Genomic DNA, 26,115 nt, shown 5'->3' on the forward strand with positions numbered 1-26,115 from the left:
TGTGTGTCTGCCATACATAGACAGGCTAAACTACAGCTTCAGGAGGCAACCTGTACTGTACATAACTGCTTTCTCTTTTTTGCTCTGATTTAAATCCTGCCTGCATTATAACTTTTAAACTGCTAACTTGTGCATTCTGAGTGGATACTAGTGTGTGGTGCTTATTTAACCTATTAGAAGTTCATGGTGCTCTAGGCAAAACATGTTTGTTTCCTAGCAGGTATTCACAGAACAGAGCCCTCTAAAATATATCAGAGAATTATTAATCCCATCTGGCAGAAGTAAAAAGAACACTGTCATTTTTATAGGAAAAATGTGAAAGTATCAAGTATTTTCTGTAAATTCTTGTGAAAGTATTCAGCCTTTTCAAATTAAAACAAACAAGATCTCGAAAGGAGGAAAAAATAGTTGCCTTTCATTTGTGCCTCACAATGAGCACGGCCTGGATTTTGCTCTAAATTCCTCCTTATGTAACATCAGTGGGGATGGATGTGGCACAGCTCACAGGACCCTGCTGGCTGCAGTGCACGGACAGCAGTGCAGGGAACCCCACAGAGTGCTCCTTGTTCAGCCCAGGCACAGAGAGGAGCCTTAAACAGAACATCCTAAAGCACAGCGGTGAGTGGGGACAGTGTTGCAGTTGAGGGAGGAGTGGTTCAGTTCCCCTTTGGACACACAGCTACCACTGGACCCTTGATGCTCCCTTTTACAGGGTGAGTTTGGCTCTTGGCATCACATACAATAAACAAAAGCTGTATTGCATAACCTGCTGAGCTCATTTAATTTGATAAACTACTTGGATTTTACTTATAGGAATCCATAATATGTACTCATATCTTGCAAAAAAAAAGTGAAGCCTTTGTGATAGGAAATTATATTTTGAAGCAATATCTATTAGATCTCATGGAAGAATATTATGAAAATCTCTTCATTGGGACTGTAAATAGGCAAACCAACAATTTAGAAATTAATGGATTTGCATGTATAGGATCACTGCAAATCAGCAATTAGTTTTACCTCTCCAAAAGAAATAAGAATTAAAGTATTGAATTGCAAAACACTCTACTCAATGCCAATGAAAACTGTAGGTTTAATTCCTACTTTCTTGTACAAAAATATTGTGTTTCTTGCAAATATCACAAGTAAAACAGGAGTGAGGTCTGAACAGTTACTTTCTTTCTGATGCAATTCAGCTTTATCTGTTCTGTGTGAAGAAGCTTAAAAACAACCAGAACTTTGGAATATCTTATTTCTTCTGTGCCCAGAGCTGGAGAACAGCCCTATTACAAAGGCTTTCGTGCAAAGTAAATATTTTAGTTTCTTGTAGAGCGCGCTCACCATCCACTTGCCTCGCTTGCCCTGCTCTAGGGACACTTTTGTAAACTGACTGTCACTGTCTGTCCGTCCACCAGAGACACGGCAGGACCAGACCTACAGAGATGACAGTGATGCTGCAACCTTCAAGCAAACCCTCCCAGATCTCACCCCCGATGAGCCTTCGGAAGCACTCGGCTTCCCTCCCTTAGGGAAGGAGGAAGGGAGATGTGATCATGATGTGCCCAAAAGCCAAACGGAACCACCTGCAGTGGAAAATAAAGAACCCCAGTCCCAACCCACTGAAGAGCCAGCAACACCAACAGCTGAGGAGGGGACAGCAGCTGATGCAGGTAGTGATGAATCTCCAGGGAAGTCCCCATCAAAAAAGAAAAAGAAGTTCCGCACTCCTTCCTTCCTGAAGAAGAGCAAAAAGAAGAGTGACTCCTAAAGGCCAACCCACTGCAGAAACACTGTCATATTTTAAAATCCATTAACCACTAGAATGTACCAGATCGTACTGAGTGTTTTGTCTTACTATGTAAATGAATGCCACAATTAATCCAACCAGCCCCTCAAGTTATGGCTTGATTGTTTAGGGTTATAACCAGAAACTCGTGTCCAAAAAGGTGCTAATCCTGTGTGTTCAGCAGCTGCCACAGATCTGATCCCTAGTTTGTAAGCAAATGGAAATGACTTCCATGTGGAAGGCATTGATTCACTATTTTTAATTTAAAGCCTGCACTGCTTTGCAAAAGAATATAAAAAATTCACAATTAAAAATAAAACACCCATTGCTTACCACAAGAAGTGTTCTTTCCAATATTCTGTTCCAAGTCACAGGTAAATTTCTTAAATTTTGACTTTTAGAGAGGATGCTTTTGCAGTGGTGTTCTCAAGGGGGTGAATTCTTGAACTGACATGTAAACTTCTGCAAGCTTGTGAGTACAGGTTGTGGTTTGGCCAAGCTTTGAGGCTCTCCATTGCTTCCTCTCTTTCTCCCTTCTCACTGTTGTTACAAAATGAAGGTGTTTTTCACTTTGTTTTATTTTATAACTGGCTGGTGAAATCAGTCTTTGTCTAGGACGGAAATGTCCGTGGTGTGTTCCGCTCATGTTGTGTGTTCAAAGAGCCCAGTCTTGGCCTGGTTTTTTTTCTTTCTAGTGAATTACAGTTTAAGGGAAATCTGTCTTTGCTCTTGCCTCACTGAGTCATGTGGTGATTTGGCTGTTAGAAAAGGTTAAAAAGTAACTGAAGTAAAAGCTGGTGGTGTGGAGCATGGGCAGGTGTGTTTTGGGCCTTAGCACAGTTTTTTTCATCCTCTTAAAAATCCCTTTGTTGCACATGCAGCCTTGCTGTGCATGAACCCCATGTGCAGCCTTTTGTGTTTGTTCCTTCCCACTAACAAAAATGTAAATGCATTACACTGAGTATTTCACCTTGTTTTATAGTAATTCTATTTTCACTTACAAAAGCTGGCGTTTCTTTCAATCTTTTTGTTGTTGCCAGCGGTCAAGCGCAGAAATCCCGTGTAACCTTAAAAGTGTGTTTTCACCATTTGCTATAAATGTTTGTTCAATGTGCAGCATGGCAAATCACACTCACCACTGAGTTCACTATTTCCCACTTATTGCCATGCTTGTGTCTATTACTAATTATAAAAGTAGTTTAAGATCAGGCAGGTCAAGCTTGTGGAATTCTCTGGAAAGCGGGTGCCGTTCCCCGGCCCAGGGCCGGCGGGGCAGTGACCAGTTCTGGTTTCTAGAATTTGCATTTTGGGTTTAACAGCAGCAAACCCCAACACCCCGTGGGGGTGTGGGCAACACACTGACTCACAGTAAGTGTCTGTAACACAACAGAACATGGATGTAACCTTTTAGGACAATATTAAATGTTGCAATTGGTAAAATAGCAGAGAACTAATGCCTTACATTCATGCCGCAGAAAGCACGGAGGGCCGGGTGGGTGGAGCGGCTGGAGGCAGCTCTGGGCGGGCAGAAAGAGGCCCGTGCCGGGCTGGGAGGTGCCGATGCCTCGGGCTGGTTTTGAGCGGCGAAGGGGAACAGCTGGAAGTGGAATTGAGCTGTCAGTGTTCAAGTGAGAACAGAGGGTTCGAGGTGGCCACTGGGGCCGTGGGAAAGGTGACAGGGCCGGTGTGGGCCAGAGCAGGCAGGCACTGGGCCGGAGCCCTGGGACAGCAGCACTCAGGCAGGACTGCATGGCACGAATGGCTTTCAGCTTCTGCTCTAACATTGTATGTCCTTGTACACTAGGAAGCAAACAACACTTATTTTGCTAAATTGTGTTTTATTGCAGGGTCGTAACTAAATGACTAATTGCTGTATGTTTCAGTTCTTTACTGAAGTCCCTCCATTTATCTTGACCACATATGCAATGACTCTTAATTTCTAATTTTGTAGTTTGTTCTTTTAGTTCTTTGTATTACAATATGAAATGTAGTCATGTATGGTATGGTTACACACTTTGGGGCAGAATAAAGTCCTGTATTTTTCTTTCTTTCTTGTATCATTAAGTTCTACTCACAAATAAAACTCTTGGAAAAAAAAAATCATGCTCTGCTTTCAAAACTTGTACACTTTTATTCTATAGCCTCATTTGCTTAGTTTTCTTTTAATGATTAAGGTGTTGATTAGTGATGGCTTTCCTTCTCAGCAAATACTCCCAATTGGCTATGGCAGGGCTCCTTCCCAGATTCCCAGCTCAGCAGTGGGCAGAGCCTGGTGGTGGTTCCTTCCCCCACCCATTAGCTGGGTCAGCATGGTGCTGTCATCCATGGCTGCCTCCCTCAAGAATTCTGGCCCCTTTCTGCCTCAGCCAGACAGGGACGTTCAGTTCAGAGGGGGTAACAACTGTAAAGAACTGACCACAGGAGTGTTCAATCTAACCCTTTATTGTAATGCAAAAAGAACAGGGCTTGGTTATCAAAAACATCCCCTGGTAATAGAAATATAAAACATGTCTCCAAATTTAATTGTATATTAAAAACAGTCCACCTGTGCCAAAGTACCAGTGGGGTACCAGGCAGCCTGTAGTGTGCTTCTGCGTTTGTTTGACCACCAGGTTGGCAGGTGTGGATGCAGCATTTGCAGAGCTCTTGTACCACTTGTACAAACCCCATCAGAATGGTCCTGAGGGTTTGTTCTGTGCCAGCCCAGCCCCTGCAGAGCCTTGTGTGAGTGAGGAGGGCTCCAGGCCTGCTGCTGTTGTGCTGTCTCTGCTTCTCTGCTGCTCTTAATGCCTTACTCAACTCTTGGTGAGGGTGTGTGTGGCTGTTTTTGTTCGTTTGGTGTTTTTCTATTTGCAAAGCTAACCCAGCTGGCTGGGAGGCCACCTTAAACATAACTGCTGTGTGTTGTTGCTGCAAATGGTCATCGTGTATCTCTTTCCAGAAGATCAAAATCTTCCTGGTTGCTCAGCAGAGTCAGGTGCCAAGAGTCAGGTCTTGCAGAGGTCCTTGGAAGCTGGTGATGGTTTTGTGGTTCCTTCCTACTCCTCCTTTGTCTGCTGTTTTATAGACCTTAATAGAGCCAAGGGGACAAGGAAAAAAGCTCCACAGATAGTGAAGCAAATCTCTGCCCCAGCCAGCCAGTAAACTGCAAAAGAAAGGGAATTCATCTTGTTAGTGTGCTTGTCCTTGCAGATGTGTGAATGCCCTCAAAGCTTTGAGCTCACACAGTACCTGCACAGCTGAACTGAGCTACTGACCCCTTGGTTGAGCCAGAGGGTGCCAGGAGCTTGGCACATGGCTGCACTCAGGAAACAGGTTCTGGCTTGCTTGGTGTCAACATTAGCTCAAGTTCAGGCTTTGAGGCTGCTTCCCCTTCCTCTGTCCCTTTACCCTAAAATGCTCAGGGGCTCTGCCCCGAAGCAAGGGGTACCTCTGCCCCTTCTGCCCCACCTGGGCTGTCAGGTGCCAAGAAGAGGAAGGAGCATGAGGCCACACTCACCTGCAGCTGCCAGGATGGGTCCCAGGGCTCTGGCCAGGGCGCCCAGGCTCCTCAGGATGCCCATGACTCGTCCCTTCTGGCTGGCAGTGCCTGTGCAAGCAGAGTGTGACACTGTGGGTCTGGGCATGGCTGCAGCTCTGGGAGCTTTGTTCTTTGGAGCATTTTCCCCTTGCATCCTCCCCTCCCATCATTTCTCACCCAGTCCCCAGCCTGCCCTTGCCCTCCACCAAGGCCTCACAACTGCATAAACACCAGGGCCCAGCACAAGTGCTGGACCAGGACAATTTGCTGTGCACGTTCCCAAAACCCCCCAAGCCTATCCAAAACAAAAGCTTCACATTGTACCCAAGATTTTTCTGAGAAGGCCCAGGTGTACAATAAACACAGAACTGTGGATGCAAGTTAAATAAGAGCAACATAAACATGACCTTTAATAAGCAAAACCTCGCTTTTCCACCTCAGCAAAGCACTGCAGTCCTGGCACCCAGCTGACCCAAAGCCGTGTTATCCACAGATGGCACCACAGCTACATCTGCTTTACAAGGTAACAGAGCAACCACTGCCAGAAGGTTTCAGAAGGTTCCTCAGAAGGTCTTTTCTAAGGAATCAGCAAGAAATTACTTCACTGCTGGCAGGGATGGCTGGTGTCCTTTTCAGAGAGCCCAGACTGTTCCCTCCTCAGTGCTGCTTGTGGCCTTTGCCCACTTCTTCATCACCACCAGCAATGAGGTCGCTGCAGTTTCCCCATCACACTGGACTGAGCTGTGTTACACAGCACAAAATTCCAGTGTGATATTGATGGTCACTGAGCAGATCATTGCTGTTAGTGCTGAAATTATCAGTTATGAACAGGTATGAGCCATGGGCTGGTTCCCTGTGCTCCCCTGCAGAAGGCCCGGAGATGGATCCACAACTGTTCCTGTTGATGCTTCACTCAACTCAAGGTCAGTTCTGTGCAATTTGAGCCAAGTCAATACAAAGGTCAGAGCAGGAAGGACACTCACCATAGCCTGACACCACTGCTGACAAACACGGGATGACAATGGCTGCAGCTGGAAAAATCCACAGAAGAGACTGTCAGTGAACAGCAGAGCTCAGAACAGACAAGAACAGTGACAAACATGTGGCCCAAACTCGTTACTGCTGCAGAGAAATGTGCTGAGCTCTGGCACTCTACCACCATTGAGTCACCAGGTTTAATCCAGGATAGTGATGGGAACACCCCCTCCAAGGCAGCCTGCAGGAAGAGCCCAGAGCTGTGAGTGCTCCAAGCAGATGTTTCACATTAGCATCCCTCATTCTGTGAGCCCTCGGGACAGGGATGGACAGGGCAGATCAGCCAGCTGGCAGCTTTCCAAATCACTGTGCTCTTATCAGGTGGAGCAGGGAATTGCTCCTGTTCCAAACAGACAATGAGGTGGCTGTACCGAGTGACACTGTCCCTGTGCAGGCAGGGCACTGGACTCAGGGAGGAGAGGCAGCTACAGCTTCTCTTGGGAAAGAAGACAGTCACACCCAAGAGGAAAAGGTTACAAAATTTTTTGGAAACAAAAGCCAAGAGTTGTTCAGCAATCACTGCCCTCATACTGAAAGAGGGGCCTTTTCTGCCAATAAAGAAGTGCCTCATACATATAAAGCAGAAGAAGGGAAGGGGAAGGGAAGAGCAGAAATGATCAAGGTTGATTTCACTGCAGGTGCCCCAACTGCTGGGCAGAGGGAAGAAGAGAAGGGGAAGAGAACCCTCCCATCCCCCAGGGGCATTTCTAGCTGGCTTAACTGGGAAGAGATGGAGTCTGCACAGGAAGGGGCCAGGGAAGACTCAAATATGGTTAAACATAACGAACTCTCACTCCTCACCTGTCAGACACACAGCTGGCCCCAGACAAATAATAGGCTCAATAAGTACATTTTGTGGTTTACAGCTGTACCATGCAAAAGAGAAGTCCACTTTTGTAGTAAGTCATATATGGAGCTGCTTAACAATAGTTAGCAGCATTGGTAATACCTGAAATCCCTTTTTAGACATCCAATAGACGGATCCAACTTCATTCACGAATGTTTCCCTGGACAACAGCTTAGGTTGGCAGAACAGAATTTTGCAAACACTGAAAACATCTGACCCTCTCTCTGAACACCCTCAGAGTGTGCAGGTCTCCAGCCTCAGAAATAATGCAGCACCACAAAGGTTCCATGTCTCACTTTTTTTCCTGAGCTGAGCTATTTAGTGAACACTTTGCTTCTAGGTCTGCTAAGAGGGGGTTTAAAAAACCATCCCCAAGAGCTCCACAGTGAGACAGGACAGCAGGAGCACTGGGGATGCTTCCAAATACCACCATGACAACTTCCTGTGATACAAACAGCATCAGAAAAAACCCCAGACACCGTTTCATCCATATTTCATAAACCCAAGCGTCAACTTTCTGTTACTTGTAGTTTGAAATCAGAAGTGCATTTTTAATAGTGTGAATAAATACATGAAGGAAAATCATTCGTGCTTAGCTTGCAGTGCCTTTTGAACAGCTCACCGAAGGAGTACAGCAACAGTCCAGCACTCAGCATGGTCACATTTGCAGCCCATCCAATTAACAAGAACGCTGGAATCAGCAGCATAATAGCCTGCAAAAGGAATGAGTCACACGGTTACAGCTGAGCCCCACTTGTTAAAGCCCAACTCGAGATGTCCTGCCAGCTCCCTTCCGGGATGGGACAGCACACAAGTCACAAGCAGAAAGCCCTTTCTTCCCAAGTAGACACTTCAAAGTCACCTGGATGGCCACACACCAGCACAATGGACTTTTCTGTTCCACTATCACATGGTTGCACACTGCATGCAAGTTCTCTCTCTACACATCTGCCCTTCTGGGGGGATTTTTCCTCTTGTTCTCTGTTGACCTGGTAGGAAATCTGGCTTTAACTCTTCATCTCCTGAGCTGGCACAAGTGAAGAAAAAGCTTGTGTGCAGCAGGACTACAGCTCCTCTGCTTTTTCACAGCGTTATTGACTGATTTTACCTTTAGCTTTCAGATTTCTGTAGCCAAGAGGAAAAGAGGAGGGGAGAGGCTGCATCTAAAATTCAAACCCCTGAAATAAAAAGCATTCTTCATCTCCTCCAAGAGCTGGACTTCCATTCCCCTGTGATGCCTCCCTTGCCTACAGAGCTCCTGCAGAAAAGACAGATCAGATCTGCTTTGTGTGTGACAAAGGAGGGTATTCACTGCCACTGAGTGCCTCATTTTGAAGATTCAGTGATAAATGAGCTACTGTAACCACTGTGCTAAGAGAGGCTACTTTTGCCATATGGTGCAGATTCACAAACTGCCAGAATCACTTCAGCAAAAGGGGGAATTCCCACAAAACCCACGGGCATCCCTGGAGAAGAGTGCCCCAGGGCTGGGGTCTCTGCAGAGAGGACAGGGGCGTTCCTGAGGAGCCATCAGCCCAGCAAGTGAGTGCTGAGGTGACTGCAGTCCTGGTGCAGGGCTGAGGAAGGAGTATAAAAATGAGAGGTGCAAAGGGCAGTGCAGTGCCAGCAGACACAGCAGGCTGACAGAGCACAGGGGGGAAGCTGATGTGGAGGATAAAGCAGCACAGCTGATGTTCATCCACAGGGAAACGTGACACCAGCAGCCTGACATCAATGTTTGCCTGCCAGGGACCAGGGTGGAGATTGTTTCACCGGCAGAAATCACTTTAAGAGAAGCTGAGTCAATTCACTGGAATGCAGTGGTTTGGAAATCTACCCTGCCACCACTGATATCACAGGGGCCTCAGAATAATGTAAAATACATGAACCAAGGCTCTAACAGTCCAAGCAAACCTATTGCCAAGGAGCCAAGGCAGTGCTTTGTTTGGTTCCACACACAAACGTAAAGGACACATCTACTGTCCCCACAGCTGTATAAACTGCAGGGAGCTGCTCCCTGTCATCCCAGCACAGCAGCTGCAGGATCTGTGAGGAAAGAGCCAAGCAAAACAAAGGAATGTACACTTCTGTCAGTGAAACCTCAGTCTGAACATTGATACATGCTTTTGTTACGTGTAATACTGATCACAAACCAAAGATTGGAAAAAGAATCTCTTTCTCCCTGCCCAGCAGTGAAATACACCCTAGGGAAAGCCTGTCAAGCACAAAGATAGCCAGATTGAAAATAACTTCCCAGAAAGAAAGTCAGAGATCAGCCCTGAAGCAGCTTTAGTAGTTTCTGCACTGCAAGAGAAATCATTGAAATAAAGCATACTCTTCACAATATTCTACCTAACTTGCACAGATGGACAATCTGTTCTCATTCCTTACTGCAATAAAATATGAAGAACACAAAGTTTCAATACTATTGTTGCTCATATCATAAGAAAGAGCTCCAAAGTTCCAAAGTTTATTTAGACAGATAAGTGCCCAACAACCAGTTCTGAGAAGTCATTTCGATGGATAGATGAGACAGAAATTTCTTTTGATTGGACAAATACAGTTACAACCTCCAACTACCCTTCACTGCACTTCAGACTGAAAATTAACACATCAGATTTGCGGGGTGAGAAAAAAAAAGAAATACTGATTTTTTTTACCCTTTTTACAGCTCTGATTTCATTTCCTGGCTTGATTCGGCGAGCATAGCCTCCCTGGATCACAGCCATTGTTATTCCAATAAAGAAAAACATCTTGCCCTGCTGCATGCTGGAAGGGAGGCAAAAGCAGAGAGCACAGAGTCAGGCACGGAGCAGAGTCAGGCACGGAGCCTCCCGCCCAGGATTCACCGCTCCCGGGCAACCCCCCCTGAGCAAGGGGCACAAAAAGCCCTCGGGGCTCTCAGGGCTCCTCAGGGCTCTCACAGCGCTGCCAGCAGCTGCCACGGCAAGCAGAGAGCAACGAGGGAAAACTCCGAGGTCTTATGTAGAGATGGGACAATGCTGGCAAGTGCTGCAGCCACCTCTGGGCTGTGTGGGGTAGGTGAGGGTTTCTGGGGTGGCCCACAAAGACCCAGCACATCAATGAGTGTGAACTGTGCTGTGAACATCTGTGCCATGTGCATGGGAGATGTTGGTTTCCAAGGTGCAGCCCATGGAGGGTTTGATGGAGGTCAGCGAGGCACAGCCTGGTGGTAATCTGGTGTCACTCTGGGAAGTCTGAGACATCACTCCCTCCACCCTTCAATTTTCTTCAACTTTGCCTTTCTCCTCTCTCATTGACTGAATTAAGTGGAATTCTGCAGCTCACTGAGGGCTGCCTTGAATGCACAGGACACAGCATAGCTCAGAGCACTACAAAACCTCTCCTTAACACACATGGATTAGTTAAACCACAAACTGTAATGAAAGACAGACAGGGAAAGATGAGACAACCCCCTGAGAATTACTCAAAGGGAAGGACATGCACAGGAATCAAATTGCAAGTTCACATTCCTGGCTGGAATTTTTCCTATGAGCTGGCAGAAAAAGTATTTCAAGCTGAGCTGTTGGAGGATTCTGTTCTTTCTTCTCTGGTGGTTGACTACAGGAAATCAGGCTCTGTGACACGACTGCACACCATATGCCATGCAGAATTTGCTGATGAGCAAATACCAGCACACAGATATCCCCACATCCTTCACCTCTTTGAGCTTCAAGTTTTGTCCTGATACTCAAAAACTCTTTGAGCAAGAAAAGGTTTTACTATAGTCAATACAACTAGCACAGCTATACCTATTTCAGGAGCTTTAATTTAATCTTGGGTATTTATATTCTCTAGTTTTTAGAAGCTGTAGATGGAGTACTTCCTTTCATGATAAACATTGTGCCCATATTTCATCAATTCTTCTTACAAAGCCCAAATACCACCGAACACAGGGGTGGCTTAACTAATGTCAGAAAGCCTCTCTTGAAAATACATGAAGAGACCTTAAATTAAAAGATTTTGGAAAATATTCTAGTCAAAATATACACCATTTATTGCAATACCTGCTGAAGTGGAATCTCTGGTGAGTGAGAAAACTCAGTGTGTACTCCAAGCCAGAAAACAGAAAAAGGTATAGGAAGTAGGCCAGGCCCAAAATTCTGAGATTCTGAAGATCTGAAAAAAAAAAAAACCAAACAAACACCAAGGGGGTGGGAGGTGGGGAGAAAAACATGGTGGTGTTTTCCAAGCCAAGCTTGACAATAAAACCTTAATATAAGAGCAGCATTTATCAACTGTACAGGGAAATGTTCTCACCTCAGATGATGCTCATTTTAAATATCCATACAAGACATGCCTCAAAAGGAGTCCTACAGAGATGTAGAGAATCTTACATCTCCAAGTCGTGAATTGAGAAATAAAATTCCAGTCTGAAGTTCCTGGTTTGCAGCTTGAATAAGCAAACTCACATCTCCCTTGCTCATGCCTTGCTCTATCTTTAAATCACTTCACTTACTGCAGCCAGTGGCTGAGGAAAACACAAATATCAAGCCAGAAATCTTCAAAGCATTTGTCTTCAAAACCTTATTTTGGGAATAAAAGGACCAAGGTCCAGTGGAATTTGTGAGTGCCTGTTCATAAGTTATTGAGGTGGGTTTTAAATGAGTAAACAGAGTCCTGCTTCTGAAATGGTTTGAGTCCAGTTTTCACTTAGAGGCCAAAGCCACACACAAAAAGACAGAGTATTGCTGTAAAAAGCCATCTGACACTTACTCTGCTCTGAAGGGGATTCCTTTCCTCGGGTGACTGCAGAGAACTGAAATAAAGCCAAAGGACTGAGCAAGTCAACTGCTGCCTGAAATCCAGATGTCACAGAAGGGACCTGATCAAAGACAGAAGAAGGTTTATTTAAAACACTAATGCAATAATCACTGCTAGGAACTGACAGTAACCACCAAATGTGCCTCTACACCTACACAAATCATCTGAGATGAAACAAGGCACCTGGCACTGGGATTTGAGTGGGCCCCAATAACAAACCCAGACTTTCTGAACTCAGAACTGGTGCCAGCGACTGAATTGAAAGGTAGAGCACTGACAGCACCTTTCACTGAGGACAGAAATTCTTCTTTGGGTGCTTACAAAGCAGAAGTGGCTTGTTCTCCACAGCCTTGAAGGTGGCTTTATTTGCTTCACCTTTTGCATCATCACTCATGTCCAAAGCACATTTACTGGGAAAATAATGGCACATCTGCCTCCAAGCTCACAGGAAGCTGAGGATTTGCTCTTGTGCTACAAATCTGAGACCAGTATGTGCAGCACATCAAACACTGGTCTGGTTTGGTATCGGTTGCTATTTTAGCCAGCCAGTGACACCTCCTGGGGAAGAGAAGGAAAATATAATTTTTACAGAGATTCTTTGAAAACATTTTAGAGGAATTTCCAAGGAGATTCTGCCCAGCCACAATAGGTGGCTTTTTAAAGAGAAAGATTTATTTTGTAACACTTCTGGGCCTTGTACTGTGTACATCTCAACCTAATTATGTACCTAGTGGCACTCTCCCTGTTCCTTACCCACAGGCACTTATTCTTCCATCTAATGCTTATTCTTTCATCTATAGATAATTTACATTTTTATTCATTTTTTTTAAATTCTAAAATACAGAAAATTAAAGAAAACACAAAAAGAAATAATGTCTGAATGATCAGAAATCAAATTAGATTAGAATGATCAATGATTGGAAATCAAATGAATAGAAATCCTGCATTTTTAGGAAAACAATTTTTTTAGTAGAATTTAGCCTGTCACTTTACACAACAGTCACAGGGAGAGAGAAGACACTCAAGAATCCTGAATAACCACACTTAGTATTTCACACCCCCAAAGCACTGCACAGGCTTTATTTGATGAGTTTTCTTCTCTTCCCAAATAGGGAGGGAGGGAGCTGCTGTCCCTTTGAGGGTAGAGATTAAAGGTCAGCTTATCAGGGGAATTTAATCTCAGTGCATGACCTGGGAACTCATTACAGGCTGGATTTAATGAAGCTGTAAACAAATCAACCTTCAATATGGTATTAACGGGAGCCCTCTCTTGTTTTGATAGTCAGAGTTTCTGAGTACCCAACAGCAGAGTCTGGAGCCCATTAGTCCCACAACAGGAACCAGTTCAATAGGCTGGGCTGGCCTGGAGCCATCAAGCTGCTGATTCACACAGAAAATACTGGGATATGTATTCTCCCTCCCACTGCATGTATTGCACACGGTACAGACACACCCAAGAAGTTTGTTCACCCTGTTGAGAAGTCTAAAAGGATTTCCTGAAGCTGGCCTGTGGCAATCCCCAGTTCCTTCATGTGTTGGTAGGATGGGGTTTGCACTCCAGCACTCCAGAGAATCTGGGCACAAGCAAGTCCCTGCAAACATCTTTGCCAGTAACAAAAACACCCTGTAGCTTGTACCTGTTTTGAATTATCATCCATGTCAGAGAGGATGCCAAGCAGCTTTGCACATGGCTGATTTTAGTTCTGTCCAATTACAATACATTGTAAGTGCACATGTTTAAAATCATAAGTGTTTTATGAAATATATACACCTATTTGATTTTTTAATGTTGTGTTTTTATGTGTGTTTGTGTATGCACACATAAAGTTTTTTTCAATTTCTCCTATCTTTGCCATAGAAACAGTGGTCTAGAAATTATTTCATCTACTGATCCATAATGAAAACATTGTCCTAAAACTGGCTAAAGAGTTTCACCATCCCCCAAAAAGTATACACTGCCAATTTCAGTCAGTGTCAGCAGCTGCATGAAGTTGACTTTCTTCACAGGTTCAAACTCTGCAACATCTAACTTGTATTTAATTTCTATGCTTATGATTCATTTTTCCATAATTGCTCAATTTTACTTCATGATCATCCCCAAAGTCACCATGAATGGCAGGCATTTTTCAGTGTCTTTGCTCATCCTGTTTTCCTCTAATGCAGTAAGAGGTCTGGAAGGCAGACATCAGGAATGCAGCCTGGGCCTGCCAAGCTGCAGCCTCACCTTCCAAACCAGATGTGTTTAGAGTGCACAGAGCACAGCTTTGTCTTTCCACAAGCCTGCTACTGATAGTGCACTGCCCTACACACAGTCCAGAAAAAAAGATTTGTAAGACTCCCTCCACGTAGGCAGCCTTGCTCGTGGCTAGCTTAGCTAAAAACGAACACAAAAGCTCTCAAAGGGGACAGATTCCACTAGAGACCTTCCTATTCCCTTTTCCCAGTCAGGTCACAGCAGGAGCTGTTTGGCTACCATAAGGCCAGTATGACTCTCTTGACCTGATCAACTCGTGGAACAGTTGACAAAAAGAGGAAGGAAGAGAGCAAAAACACTGTTGTCTTTAGATGAACACATATCCTTCTTTCCCAACCCCCTCCATTTTCCCTTCCTACAAGTTAATTTCTACATGAATCAATATGAAACACTCTGTCCTGTGAAAAGCAGACAATAGAGAAACAAGTGTATAATGAGAACACAGCAAACTTCAAGGAAACAGGTGTCTGATCCCACTGGCACATCCTCCTGCCATTTATCATGATCATTTCCTCTCTTTTTACAGCTTTGTCCTTCCAACATATTCCACTCCTATACCTGTGAGAGCACCTGCTGCAGCTCAGCCCAGCCAAGTTCCAGAAAGGCAGCCAATATAGCTGCCTTTCCTCTGTCATCCACAGGCCAAGAAAACTACTCAGAGAGTGGGAGGAGTTACCAAAGAAGAGAGCAGAGCAGCCTAATAACTGAAATTACAAATATGCTGGAACACATGGATCCCATGCCCAGATGGAGGCTGACAGCACACAGGCACAAGAAGCCCCAAAACACCCTGTCACGAGCAGCCAAACTCTCTGTGCACTTTGTGTGACTGGGACCTGGCCCTGAGCAGCACCTCATTGCAGCACCCACTGCTGTACAGGGACAGACCCCAAAAAGCAGTGACAGAGAGCTCCTTTCCTTTCCAAAATTCAGTGGTGTTGGCTAATACAGACCAGCTGATCAGAACTTTCAAGAGGATATTAAAAGTAGGAGGGAACTACTCAGTCATCACATGATCCCAAAAGGCACTGCAGTCATTTAATCACTCTACAGCAAAGGAGAAATTGTTTATAGAATACAGATTTGCTCTGCAGCACCTCCCTACATCACCACATTGCCACCTTCCTGGAGTGTGCAGCTCTAAGAGCAGGATTTTATCTGGAAGGTTTAGGAACAGGAAAGAGGAACAGATGACACATGGAAGAGTTGTTAAGAGAAAATAACAGAGCTGTAGTGCTTGGGAACATAGTGTGAGCAACAGATTTCACATGGGACACAACCTGCTGGGAAACACTCAGGGAAGGTGCAAAGTTTTGCCCTGGGAGGATCATTGCAGATAAAAGTTTCCTGAACAATTCACTGTGTCAAATGGGTTTGGTTATCCAGAGACCAAGCACCCTCCAAAAACTGAGTGCTGCCTAGAAACCAGGGATCACAGCAAAGACCCAATCCAGTGAAAGCCTCAAATCAAGTGCAGATACCCAGGGCTGAATTCCACCTCTCTCACTCTACAAAGGAGACTGTTCTAAGAGACTAATCAGACAGTGTCCAACCACACAATATTAAATCCTAATATTAATAAATGTTTGGCCCCACAAATCAAATCAGTCACTGAATTTTAGCACATGTAGGTATTTTCTATCTGTAGAAGACAGAACAGCTCAGAAAAAAGTAATTTGCTATTTTAGTGTTCAAAATATTCAAGCAAATACAATATAATAGGTAAGAAAACTTCTAACATATACTGGATGAATGAAAGAAAATCCAGTCGCTGATGCATTTACTTTTATGATTTGCTGAAATTCTTCCCCAAGGAATCCTTGTGGTCATAGTTTAAATTTCACAGTCTTCCCCCTAGGTTCACATTAGGTTTTGAGTTATTTAAACATAACACACCAAAACCAGCAATGAACAGTCATGTTAATTATAAAGACCTTATATTACACTGGGCTAGGAGATAGGACCATCCCTGGAAGTGTTCAGGGTCAAGTTGGATGAGGTTTGATCAATCTGATCTAATGAAAGGTGTCCCTGCCTGTAGCAGGGGGGTTGGAAATAGGTGATCTTTAACTACCTTCCAACCCAAAATATTCTATGATTCTATGATCATACAACTGCTTTGACACCAGCATTAATAATAATCCTAATCCCAGGAATGAGCTAAATTTCTGAGACACTGGCTAAGCATTTTCTTCACTGTTTCCAGTATTTCAACCCTTTTCAAATCCTACTTTTACAGAAAAACCAGATCTTGAGACTGATGGTCCTTTTACCCGTTTTTCCTTGGGAAGTGTCTCTGGAAGAAGGAGGAAGATGAAAATGAAATCAGCCACAGCAAACACGAGTGCTGACAGCGCTGAGCGAAGGTAGAAGACTTCTCCTTTCTCTGTCTGCATGGCGAGGTAAGCACCCATCATGGGGCCCAGGGTGAAGCCCAGGGAGAAAGCAACACCAATCATGGCCTGCAGGGATAAAGTGAACACACAGAGAATTTTAGACACCAGTTTTTTCAGGTTCTGAAACTATTTGGATTAACCAGGTACAGAACTCAATCATCCTGAGGATGCAGGAAGCATGAAGCATTAAAAACCTGCTGTTTCCAAATAACCAGTTATGTTTTCTGTCCAGTCAGGGAAGTGGCAGGAACAGGCAATGGCCCATCACTGTTTGGGAATAGTTTCAGTCAGAGGCTGTTTGCGTCCCAGAAAGCAGAATGAAGATGTCTACTTTGCTTTGGAATAGAAAAGAATACAAGCCATGTGGATGTGAGCCACACTGCACTGACTTACTCTCAGGCCCTAAAAATAGGCCCTGACCCATTTTATTTACTAGAGCTGTAAGGCTATCTCTCTCCAAAATAAAAATGCATTTTGGCTCCCCAAGATTATGATAATTTGCTTGGAAGATTCATTAGCTATCACTGTGAAATCTAAAGCCTTCCCCTCCCAAGAAGCAGCTGTTCTCTGTAGTGGCTTACAACAATCTGTTAAGAGAAGTCTGTAAGGTTTTTATAGGATAAAAGATAGAACTGGTAATTCACAGGCCAGGTTCAGCCTGCAGGATGTTTCCATCTGGCCCACTGTCTTCTGGAAGTGGATATGGCAGCTGCTCATACTTCTCAGTCAGCCAAATGTCACATCCTTTACCCACTGAGCACAGATCCTGAAGCCAGTGCAGTGTGCAAGAAGTCAGGAGCACACTGTGCTGTGCTGCTGTGCTTCCACAGCTTGGGAAGGTGAGGAAAAGGGGCTGCCCTGTAATTGGCTTCCAGCTGCCAAAAATGGGCCATAAGACCTTTTGATTTCTACGTTATTCTAATCAGAATTAAAGTTACCAGCAGGAGAAACAGTTCTAACACTGAAACAATATAGTTTTCCCATCTCTAGAGCATCTGTGTTTCACTTGTAGTTGAAGGTCATTGGCAAAAGTCCAAGAGCTCCCAGGAATATGATCTGGCACCTTTCCAGAAGAAAGGTAGAATGTAAAGTCATGTTTTCACTTAATCAGTGAATACACACCTGATGAAGACATACTGAGCACCCAAAATCAATTAGAAGTTGCCTATTAACACTAAACATGTGCTCCACAAGTGTAACTCACCATGCCCTTGCTCCGTGCTTTTGGAGAGTGCAAGTCAGCAATGATGGCTGTGGAGAGGCTGACATTCCCTTTGCTTATCCCCCCTATGATCCTGGAGAGAAGAAAAACGCCAAAAGTCCGAGAGGCAGCCCAGAGTGAGTATGAGGCTATCAAACCCATCTGCAGAAGCAAGAAAGGGTTCTTTATAAAGCAATGCAAAGTTGATGTCATTTCTGCCCACTTCCCAGACAAACATTTGCATTTTTTGTTTGTTTCCAATGGCTGCTCCAAACCCCATGCAATAGAACTGGCTGAATAAACTGACACTGCACTATGTCTTGAACAGCAATATAAAAGAATAGAAACAAGTCCATACAAACTACATATAATATACTGGGATATTGCTAACAAAATTAGAAGAGCAAAATTCTGTGGAAGTTAAACGAGTCCTGGGTACAAAACATTTTTGTACATCCCACTCCATTTGTTTCCAAATTAGAGAAACCTGAGTTCAAAATAAGAAGAATGTTCACATTCATAAGAAATGCATCTTACAGTGCTATAATAGAACTTCCTAACCAACAATTCCCAGGATCTGTGGAACAGGTCATGAAGTGATCAGCCCTCATTAATCATTGATGAACTAAAATACATAGGAATTAAGTCTAACACTTGTCAACAGAGCATCTGAAATCATTTTCCCATACACAGGGAAAAGGAGTTTTGGGAAATGACAGAAACAGATAAATATTTTGGTGTCTTCTATGAACAGTTCTGGCTCTGGGAAGCTCAGTTTAAGTGCTCACACTTGGAAGTGTGGCCAAGTAACTTGGCAAGAAAGAGTCAACAACCAGCAGATCTTGAAAATTCAATTCTAGAGCTGAACTGAGACTGTCACAATTCAGTTCCTGCGCTAAGCATGAGATCATGGTGCCTTCCACTGTGTGTTGAGATGCCATGACTAAGATCAGCATGTGACACGTACCACTGTCACCAGGATGACAGGCCTTCTGCCCCAGTGGTCTGACACTGCACCGGTGAGGGGAGAGGAGAAAAACTGCAGGAGGGAAAAGACTGAGCCAATCAGACCTAAAATAAAGATAAAAAGATATGAATCATTAGGTTTGCTGCCTTCATCTTAAATACAAAGACAGCCAAGCTCCTCGAGATCTATCACACTATCTGTGATAAAAACTTGAAATTAAATGTAAAACAGCAGCTATGAAGACTAGCACTGTCTCTCAGAACACCAACATTGTTACTTAACTGAGGCAGCAAATACAGACAGACCAGATGCACAGCCTGACCAGAGTAACAGGCATAAACTGGATTAATTCCTGGTTACTTCACTGGTGAGAAAGGGTTTGAAACTCACTGGTTATTATGGAATGATGATTCTCCAATGTTTCTCTGCTGACTGTATACATTTTTTGTTCTTAAAGCAGAAATAACACAGTCTTCAACAGTCACAGTTCTTTTAAGACTTTTTTGATTATTTGAACCTGATTCTGTCACACTTAATTAGCTTTTCTTTTCTTTTTATCATGGAAAGAAGGACTTAAGCACTGCTGTTAGTGAGGCACCCCAAGAGGTAGGAGTGATTCCAACAGACTCCAAGAGTCCTTTGAAATCTGCCTCCAGCTTCTGTGATCTTTAATTCCTCTTTTCTCTTGCCATTTCTAGCTTCATAGACTTATTAATTTGCACTACACTCTCAACAAGCAGGCAAAAGTAGCTTTGCTGTCAGCTTTTCTCCAAAGGAAAAACTGGGTTATATGTTTCAGATCATTCAGCTATCAAAGCTTTAAAAGGCAGAGGAGGGACAGACCAGAAGTTCTGCTCCCATCAGCTTTGAAGGAGGCAGAATATTGATACTGAACACCTTGTTGGGAAGAGCTGCTTGTGATAACTCACAGCTCAAAAAAACTGCATAAAAAATCTTACAGAAGTTTACATGGGCAGTTTATGACACATAGTTCCCTTCACTGTGTTTCTAGCACTGTAAAAACACCCTTTCATGCCAAATATTTCCAAGCCAGCATGCAGCAAAACCAGGGCTGTTCCACAGGGGGGAAGGAGCTGGGAGCTGAGGGTGACCACAGCACTGGCAGTGCCCTCACCAGCCTGGGTGTCCCACAATCTGATGGGCTGGACAGAGCAGGTACTGCCAACAGGACCCAATGACAGTCCCACACAAGGTAAGGGTTCCACATATCCTTCCAGGGAGTCCAGTCTGGACCAGCAGGAGTCAGGGGCAGAAAAGGAGTGGAAACAACATTATGATGTTGGCTGGGAGACAAGACACCTCCAGTGTAAGTCTGAGGTCTATCCAAGAGATGGGGACAGAGACAGCCCTGGAGCAAAGTCTGAAATACAGCTCCAAAATCACTGGGCAGAAAATGTGTGGGTGATGACTGGTCACAGCAAAGTAGTATTGGTGCCCTCAGGGCCCTGACATGGCCCGAGAAGTTTCTGCTTTGAAGAGTTTGCAGCCTAATGAAAAATGAAAAATATGGCTGGCACTGGGAGAAACAACAAGATGATCTTGCAAGCACCTTCCCAATCCTATGCTCCACGTGGCAGACTGGGGCAGTGAAGGAACACAGGCTGCAGGAAGGCTGCAGCAGACAGATGCGTTAACATCACAACTATAATGAAACTTTCCACACAGCACTCCCAGGAGTGCAGGACACGGCAGTAAAAGGAAAAGCAACAAGTTGGACTTGACTGGGAGTTCCTACCCCTTGTCCAAACAATCTGAGATGCTAAGAAGTTGAAAGTAGGAAGCTGATGGTCAAGCCTTAGAGGATACAGAAAGCAGCTTCTGAGGGATCAAATAAACTGTTTCCTAGCATTCAAAGCCAGTAATTTGACGAAAAAATGAGCAGAGAAAGAAAAATATGCCTGCAAGGATATAGTGGGAAAGAGGAAAATGGCTTATTAACTTCCTAATGCCTGTTATACCAAATTAAACTACTTTAAATAGTAACAATACATTCACACATCTTCTAATTAAGTTTTGTCTTTCATTTAGCTTATTTTAAAAGCCTTTTGCTTATCTTGGGGGAGGCCTCAGCCCACTAAAAAGAAAGGGCAGACAGGTTCTAACTAAAATTAACCCAGACACCTTCCAATTGCGATACTCTGAAATCACAGATTTGTCACAACTGCCTAGATGGCAAGAAGCCAGAAGAGTCTCTGATGTGCACCATGACATATTTCCCTCACTGTTCCTGCTGGAGCTCATCCACAGCAGTGTCCTAGTGAGAGAAAATGCTTATGGGTCCTGCAGTCCAGTGGCTCTACTGCTTTTAATAAGACTAATGGGATTTAGAAGCAGTGCTATACTACACCTGCCCAAGGGACAAGTGAGGCTGGAACATACAATTTCTATTTGCTTCCTACTGATTGATCTCTGATCACATGCAGATCAACTGTGAAGGGAGAGTCACTTCTGTGACTGCCAGGGCCCAGCACAGCAGGCTTCTGACCCTCAGCTGGCAGTCTGACAACAAGGAACAGCAGGCCTGTATTTCTGTAACAGTCTGTAGAACAAATTGAGTAAGATCATAGCATAATTCAGTTAAAAAGGAGCTCTAGAGGTCACCTACTCCAACCACCTGCTCGTAGGGTCAGCTGTGAGGTCAGAGCAGATTTTTCAGGGCCTTACCCAGTCAGGGTTTGACAATCTCTGAGGACGGACACTGCTCTGGGCAGCCTGTTCCACTGACCATCCTCACTGGAAAAATGTTCCTCCCTATTTCCCACCTGAACCTCCCCTGCCAACTTACACATGTTGCCTCTCCTTCTCCCACACAGCTCAGTGAAGATCCTACTCTCTATAACCTCCCCACAGGTGTTGGAAAGCTGCCATTCACAGCACACCAGCCAAGGGCCCCAGGCTCTCCACTGAACTCACCACAGTGTATGGACACTCTTCCCTGTATTGGGGACCAAAACTGAATGCAGCAATTCAGATATGGTCTATCCAGGGCTGAGTAGAGCAAGATGATCACTTCCATTAATCCACTGATTCTGATTCTGTTCATGCATCCCAGGAGCTGTTGGCACCTTTGCTGCCAGGGCTGGCTCATGCTCAGCCCAGGACCCCCAGGGCCACCAGTAAGTGTCCAGTCTGCAGCATTGCAAGGACTACTCTTTCTCACAGAAAGGACCTAAAATCTGTCCTTATTGAATTTCACAAGGTTCCTGTTATCCCATTCCTCCTGTCCCTCTAGGTGTCTCCAAATGACAGATGGGGCTGTCCAACTCTTCATTGCTATCAGTGTGTTGAAAACAAAATCATTTATAATCTACTCTAACAGACCTTTTCTGTGTTACTTAAATCTAGAACTAATAACAGGCAAGCATGTTTTTTTGTATTTCTTGTCATTTTTCACATCAACATTGCAAATAACTTGGAAAGAACAGTGTTTTATGGCTGTTGTCTGTTCAGTTTCCCTACCTCCAAACAAGACACTGTTGTATTTCCGCTCTGGAGGTATCCCAGCCATCACTGCAAACCAGTCTACCCCACGTTGCAATGACAAATAGAATCCATCCTGAAAAACAGGTAACAGGGAAACAGAAACAGGAAGACAGTTTATTTTCAAAGACTGCATCAGAAACTAGACACAATGTGAACTAGAGACAATGTTAGATGATTCCTTCCCTCCTCCTCCCCCATGAAGGAAAATTTCCTCACTGATCAAAAAGAAGCTTAAATTGTGAATGTTAACAGACAGCAGACAGTATATGTTTGGGTGGGGGAATGTCTGAATTCGAACTTTTTCAAGCCTTCAGGCCCATTACTTGCTAAATCCTGAATTAAACAGGCATGCCCCTGAATCTTTCAATTAAAAAGGCAACATGAGATACACTCTGTCCTGCTGCACATGTTTAGCCTGGAAGAACCAGAAGCTTGCAGAAGGAAAAGGTGATGCAAAAAAAGAATGAGTCCCAAAAAGAGGAGGACTTGAAAAGAAGGTCTGGAAAAGACGGTCGAGATCTTGGCTGTTGGAAATACACTGGAAGTGGAAGAAGACCCTGAAGATCATAGCCCACAGCTGCAGCTGGAGTGGTGTTAGAAAGGGGCAGAGGTGTGGGCTGCAAAAGCAATTCTCCCACAACAACATGGTCATCTTGACCAGCAATGCCATTAACACCTGAGAAGGGTAACAATGAGCACCTGCACAGCCAGGATCCAACAGGAGCTTCTGCTCTGTTCCTGGAGCAGCAGCCAGTTCCCTGCTAGGAATGGAAGTTGAGATGAAACTCCACACTAGGGGAGGAAGCAAGTGACCTTGTGAAATAGTCAGGTGGGGTAAAAGCTCTCATCTCTTTGGTTCTTCAACAAACCCCAGCATGCAGATCCATTAGGAACTGCCTCACCAGTGACATCAGTGTAAGACACAAAAGCATTGGTAAGCACAAGAACTAGTCCCTAAGAAATACTTGAATTTTTATCAAAACAAATCTCCCATTTTAATGAAAAATTAAGGGTGAAGATTGTTATGCAGGTTGACAAATAAATTCAGTCCATGAACCATTTATATGTGCCAGGTAATTATTAATCTTCCTATAGCTGTTTGGTTTGCCCCAAGGCAGGTGATTTTTCTTCCATTCCTCCCTCAAGATCCTAAGAATTTCTGTGGGCTGACTTTCTTGTTACTTACCTCAGTCTGGCTGTAATAATCAAGGATGGAAGGAAAGAGTGGCAAGATGAGGGCAAATCCCAACAAGTCGATGAAGAGAGCCAGGAAGACAATTGTAATAACACGATTATGGTTCTGCTCCTGCCTGTCATTGCTGGAGCTGCTGCTGGTTCCTCTCTCTCGCAGGGCCATGTTCCCAGTGCTCTGCTCCTAAAAAAATTGCATTTATACCTAGTCAACAGGAAGCTTTTTTGCATAATAGTATCTTGCTGATTCATTCCTACTTTCTACAGACTTCACAAAAATAAGTTCTGGCTATATTAAGCTACCTGGGAACAAGGCAACAAGAGCTCAACCCTCTGGTCTTGGTTATTAGCTCAGTACCAAATTGTCTCCCATCAAGAACAGGCTACAAAGGCAATAAAGCAACAAACTATTATAGGAGCACCTCAAATAGAACAGAACTAAAGCATTTGAAGTTTGTCAACATGTGAGTGGCACTAATACAACTTCCCGACGTTTTCAGCTCAGCATTACAGTAGAATAGGTATAAAAGGGCACTCTATTCCAAATATTTACATCCAAGTAAGAGTTTATTTATGCCTTCAGTGTATATTAGAAATGACCAAAACAACAATTCAAAATAATAAAAGAGGCAAACTTCCTAACTATTGCAGGAATTCTGTCTTCAAGATAAACCCCACAGAGCAACACAACAAACAACAAAAGAAAATTTTTAAACTTCATCCTTTATTTCTTTCTCCAGATGATAGCTACTGACCTGGGGCATCAAATGATTAAGGCAGCATTTTTATTTTGTCAGAAATACCAGAACTATCAACTCTCTTTGATAATATTCCAAAACTATCTTAAAGCCCTAAACAAGGATGCAGACCATATATAGTTCAGTCTTTAACAAATAAAGGAGTTGGTCTCAATCCCAAAAATTAACTAATTTGCAACATAAATCAAAAGCAAGGAGTAATATATGGAACTGCAAACTTCAGAACTATAAAACATACATGATATTTCAGTCATAAAAGAATCAAATTTACAGTCCCCTCTGAAGTCCCTGAAAGTTTGTTGGACTGAGAATAAAAAAGGAGACAGAATTTCATCCAAAGCCAATTAACACAAAAATATTCACAGACTTTAATGAGTCAACACTGAAAACAGTGAGCAATTCTTAACATAAATTTTATTCCAGACCAGATACACCATATTATATACACAAGGCAGTTACACATAGAAAATGACACTACACTAATTGAAGGCTGTAACACTTTGTAATGCTCAGCAATAAATATTATTGTGACATTTCTTTACCTATGAAGTCAGTTTAGTGGCACTGAAGCATTATTAAAGCTCAGTTGCCAGGAGGTAAATAAACATGGAACAGGGCTGCAATCCATTTACTAAACTCTTGGCATAATGCTCTTAGCCAAACTGGTCTGATTTAGCAGATTTATGTTCAAGATCCTCTTATTTAAAATGGCAAATCATCACTGCTACAAATATTCAGCATTATTTGCTTACCCAAATGAGAAAAGAGCACATGGAGCCAAAATCACCATTCCTTTAAGTAAATACTCTCTGGGCCTAGGTCTATCCAGCCAACAGCTGAGGGATGGGTTCAACTGAGGCAGACTGTATCTTGTTTTTCCTCACAATTTGTTTACTCATCCACTGAATTGTATGAGCAAGCTGAACTTTATTCCAGGGTTATTAGTAAAGGTAACATCCTTCACACCTTTCCCTCAGGAACATTTCTGCCAGAGCGCAGCCCGAACCCATCGATGCTGGCACTGACCTTTCACTCTGCTCCAGTTTTGGCTGCGTGGTTGCAATTTCCCTTACGCAATATCCCAAGGTACTGCACGTTTCTGCCTTTGTGCTCCATCGGTTTGGTTGTTCAAACCTCTCCATAATTTTTTGCTAGGCAGGAAACCACAACATTTTACAGGCCCTTGGCACCCTGACAGCAAAACCAGAACACTTCACCTCCACGGCGACATCTGCCTTGTGTGAGGATGTGTGGGAGAGGGGAGAGGGAGGGCTCCGGCTTCGGGGAAGTTGTTCCTCAGCACACGTGAATCCCTCACAGCCGCTGGCTCTGCCCGGCCCTCCCCAGCCCTGCCCTCACCATTCCCTGCCCGTGGCTCTTCGCTTCTGTCCCCTGCCGGGGCTTGGTGCCGTGGTTCCCAGGGAGGGCTCAGCACCAAAGCCGGCCCTGCCCGAACTGAGATTTTTTATCTGCCAGCAGTCAGGATTTCATCCTTCTGGAGTTTTCTTACCTCACCTTATCGCCTTGTAAAATTTCCCGGGCCCGGCTTTTCCTGCTCGGCCCCGGGAGGGCTCCTCAGCCTCCCTCCCACAGCCCCGGCTCAGGTCAGGGCAGGCGCTCGGCCGGGCACGGAGACAAGCCGCAGATCCCCAGGGCAGGGCAGGGCAGGGAAGGGAAGGGGCGGCCCGGCAGAGATGAGGCGGAGGACGCGGGGTCCCTCCCGCCGGGGAAGCCGTGCCCGGCCCTGCCCCGCCGCCCGTCCGCCCCGGGCACCTACCGCTGCGCCGGGCTGTGCGGGACGCGCCCCCCGCCAAAAGCCTCCCCGGGGATGCTGCGGACGGCGGCTCCTCCCCGGCCCTCCGCGGCGCCCCGGC

General features: G+C 44.5%; 2 protein-coding genes across 10 annotated transcripts in view; one reads left to right on the forward strand and one right to left on the reverse strand.

Moving 5' to 3' along the window:
• Positions 1-3,873, forward strand: part of ADD1 (adducin 1) — a 62,791-nt gene extending 58,918 nt beyond the window's left edge. For 7 of the 8 annotated variants that reach the window (XM_084205048.1, XM_084205041.1, XM_084205044.1 and 4 more), the window contains one exon: positions 1,413-3,873. In XM_084205048.1, coding sequence (XP_084061174.1) covers positions 1,413-1,765 — 353 coding nt within the window. In that variant the 3' untranslated portion in view covers positions 1,766-3,873. The remainder of the gene's footprint in view (positions 1-1,412) is intronic. The other variant, XM_084205047.1, reaches the window with a different exon arrangement.
• A 365-nt stretch (positions 3,874-4,238) lies between these two features.
• Positions 4,239-26,088, reverse strand: MFSD10 (major facilitator superfamily domain containing 10). 2 transcript variants are annotated; one of them, XM_084204590.1, is made up of 13 exons: positions 26,019-26,088; positions 23,479-23,667; positions 22,269-22,365; positions 18,789-18,892; positions 17,825-17,983; positions 16,498-16,686; positions 11,923-12,031; positions 11,214-11,325; positions 9,846-9,954; positions 7,808-7,898; positions 6,287-6,334; positions 5,283-5,372; positions 4,239-4,928 (listed from the first exon to the last, which is right to left on the reverse strand). In XM_084204590.1, exons 2-13 carry the CDS (start codon positions 23,647-23,649, stop codon positions 4,822-4,824), a joined length of 1,386 nt encoding a protein of 461 aa, XP_084060716.1. In that variant the 5' UTR covers positions 23,650-23,667; positions 26,019-26,088; the 3' UTR covers positions 4,239-4,821. The 2 variants fall into 2 exon arrangements, with proteins under 2 accessions (XP_084060716.1, XP_084060715.1); XM_084204589.1 differs by lacking the exon at positions 26,019-26,088 and adding an exon at positions 25,752-25,905.
• Between the last annotated feature and the right edge of the window lie 27 nt (positions 26,089-26,115).

This window comes from Fringilla coelebs, assembly GCF_963513975.1.
Source record: "Fringilla coelebs genome assembly, chromosome: 4".
Taxonomy (NCBI): domain Eukaryota; kingdom Metazoa; phylum Chordata; class Aves; order Passeriformes; family Fringillidae; genus Fringilla; species Fringilla coelebs.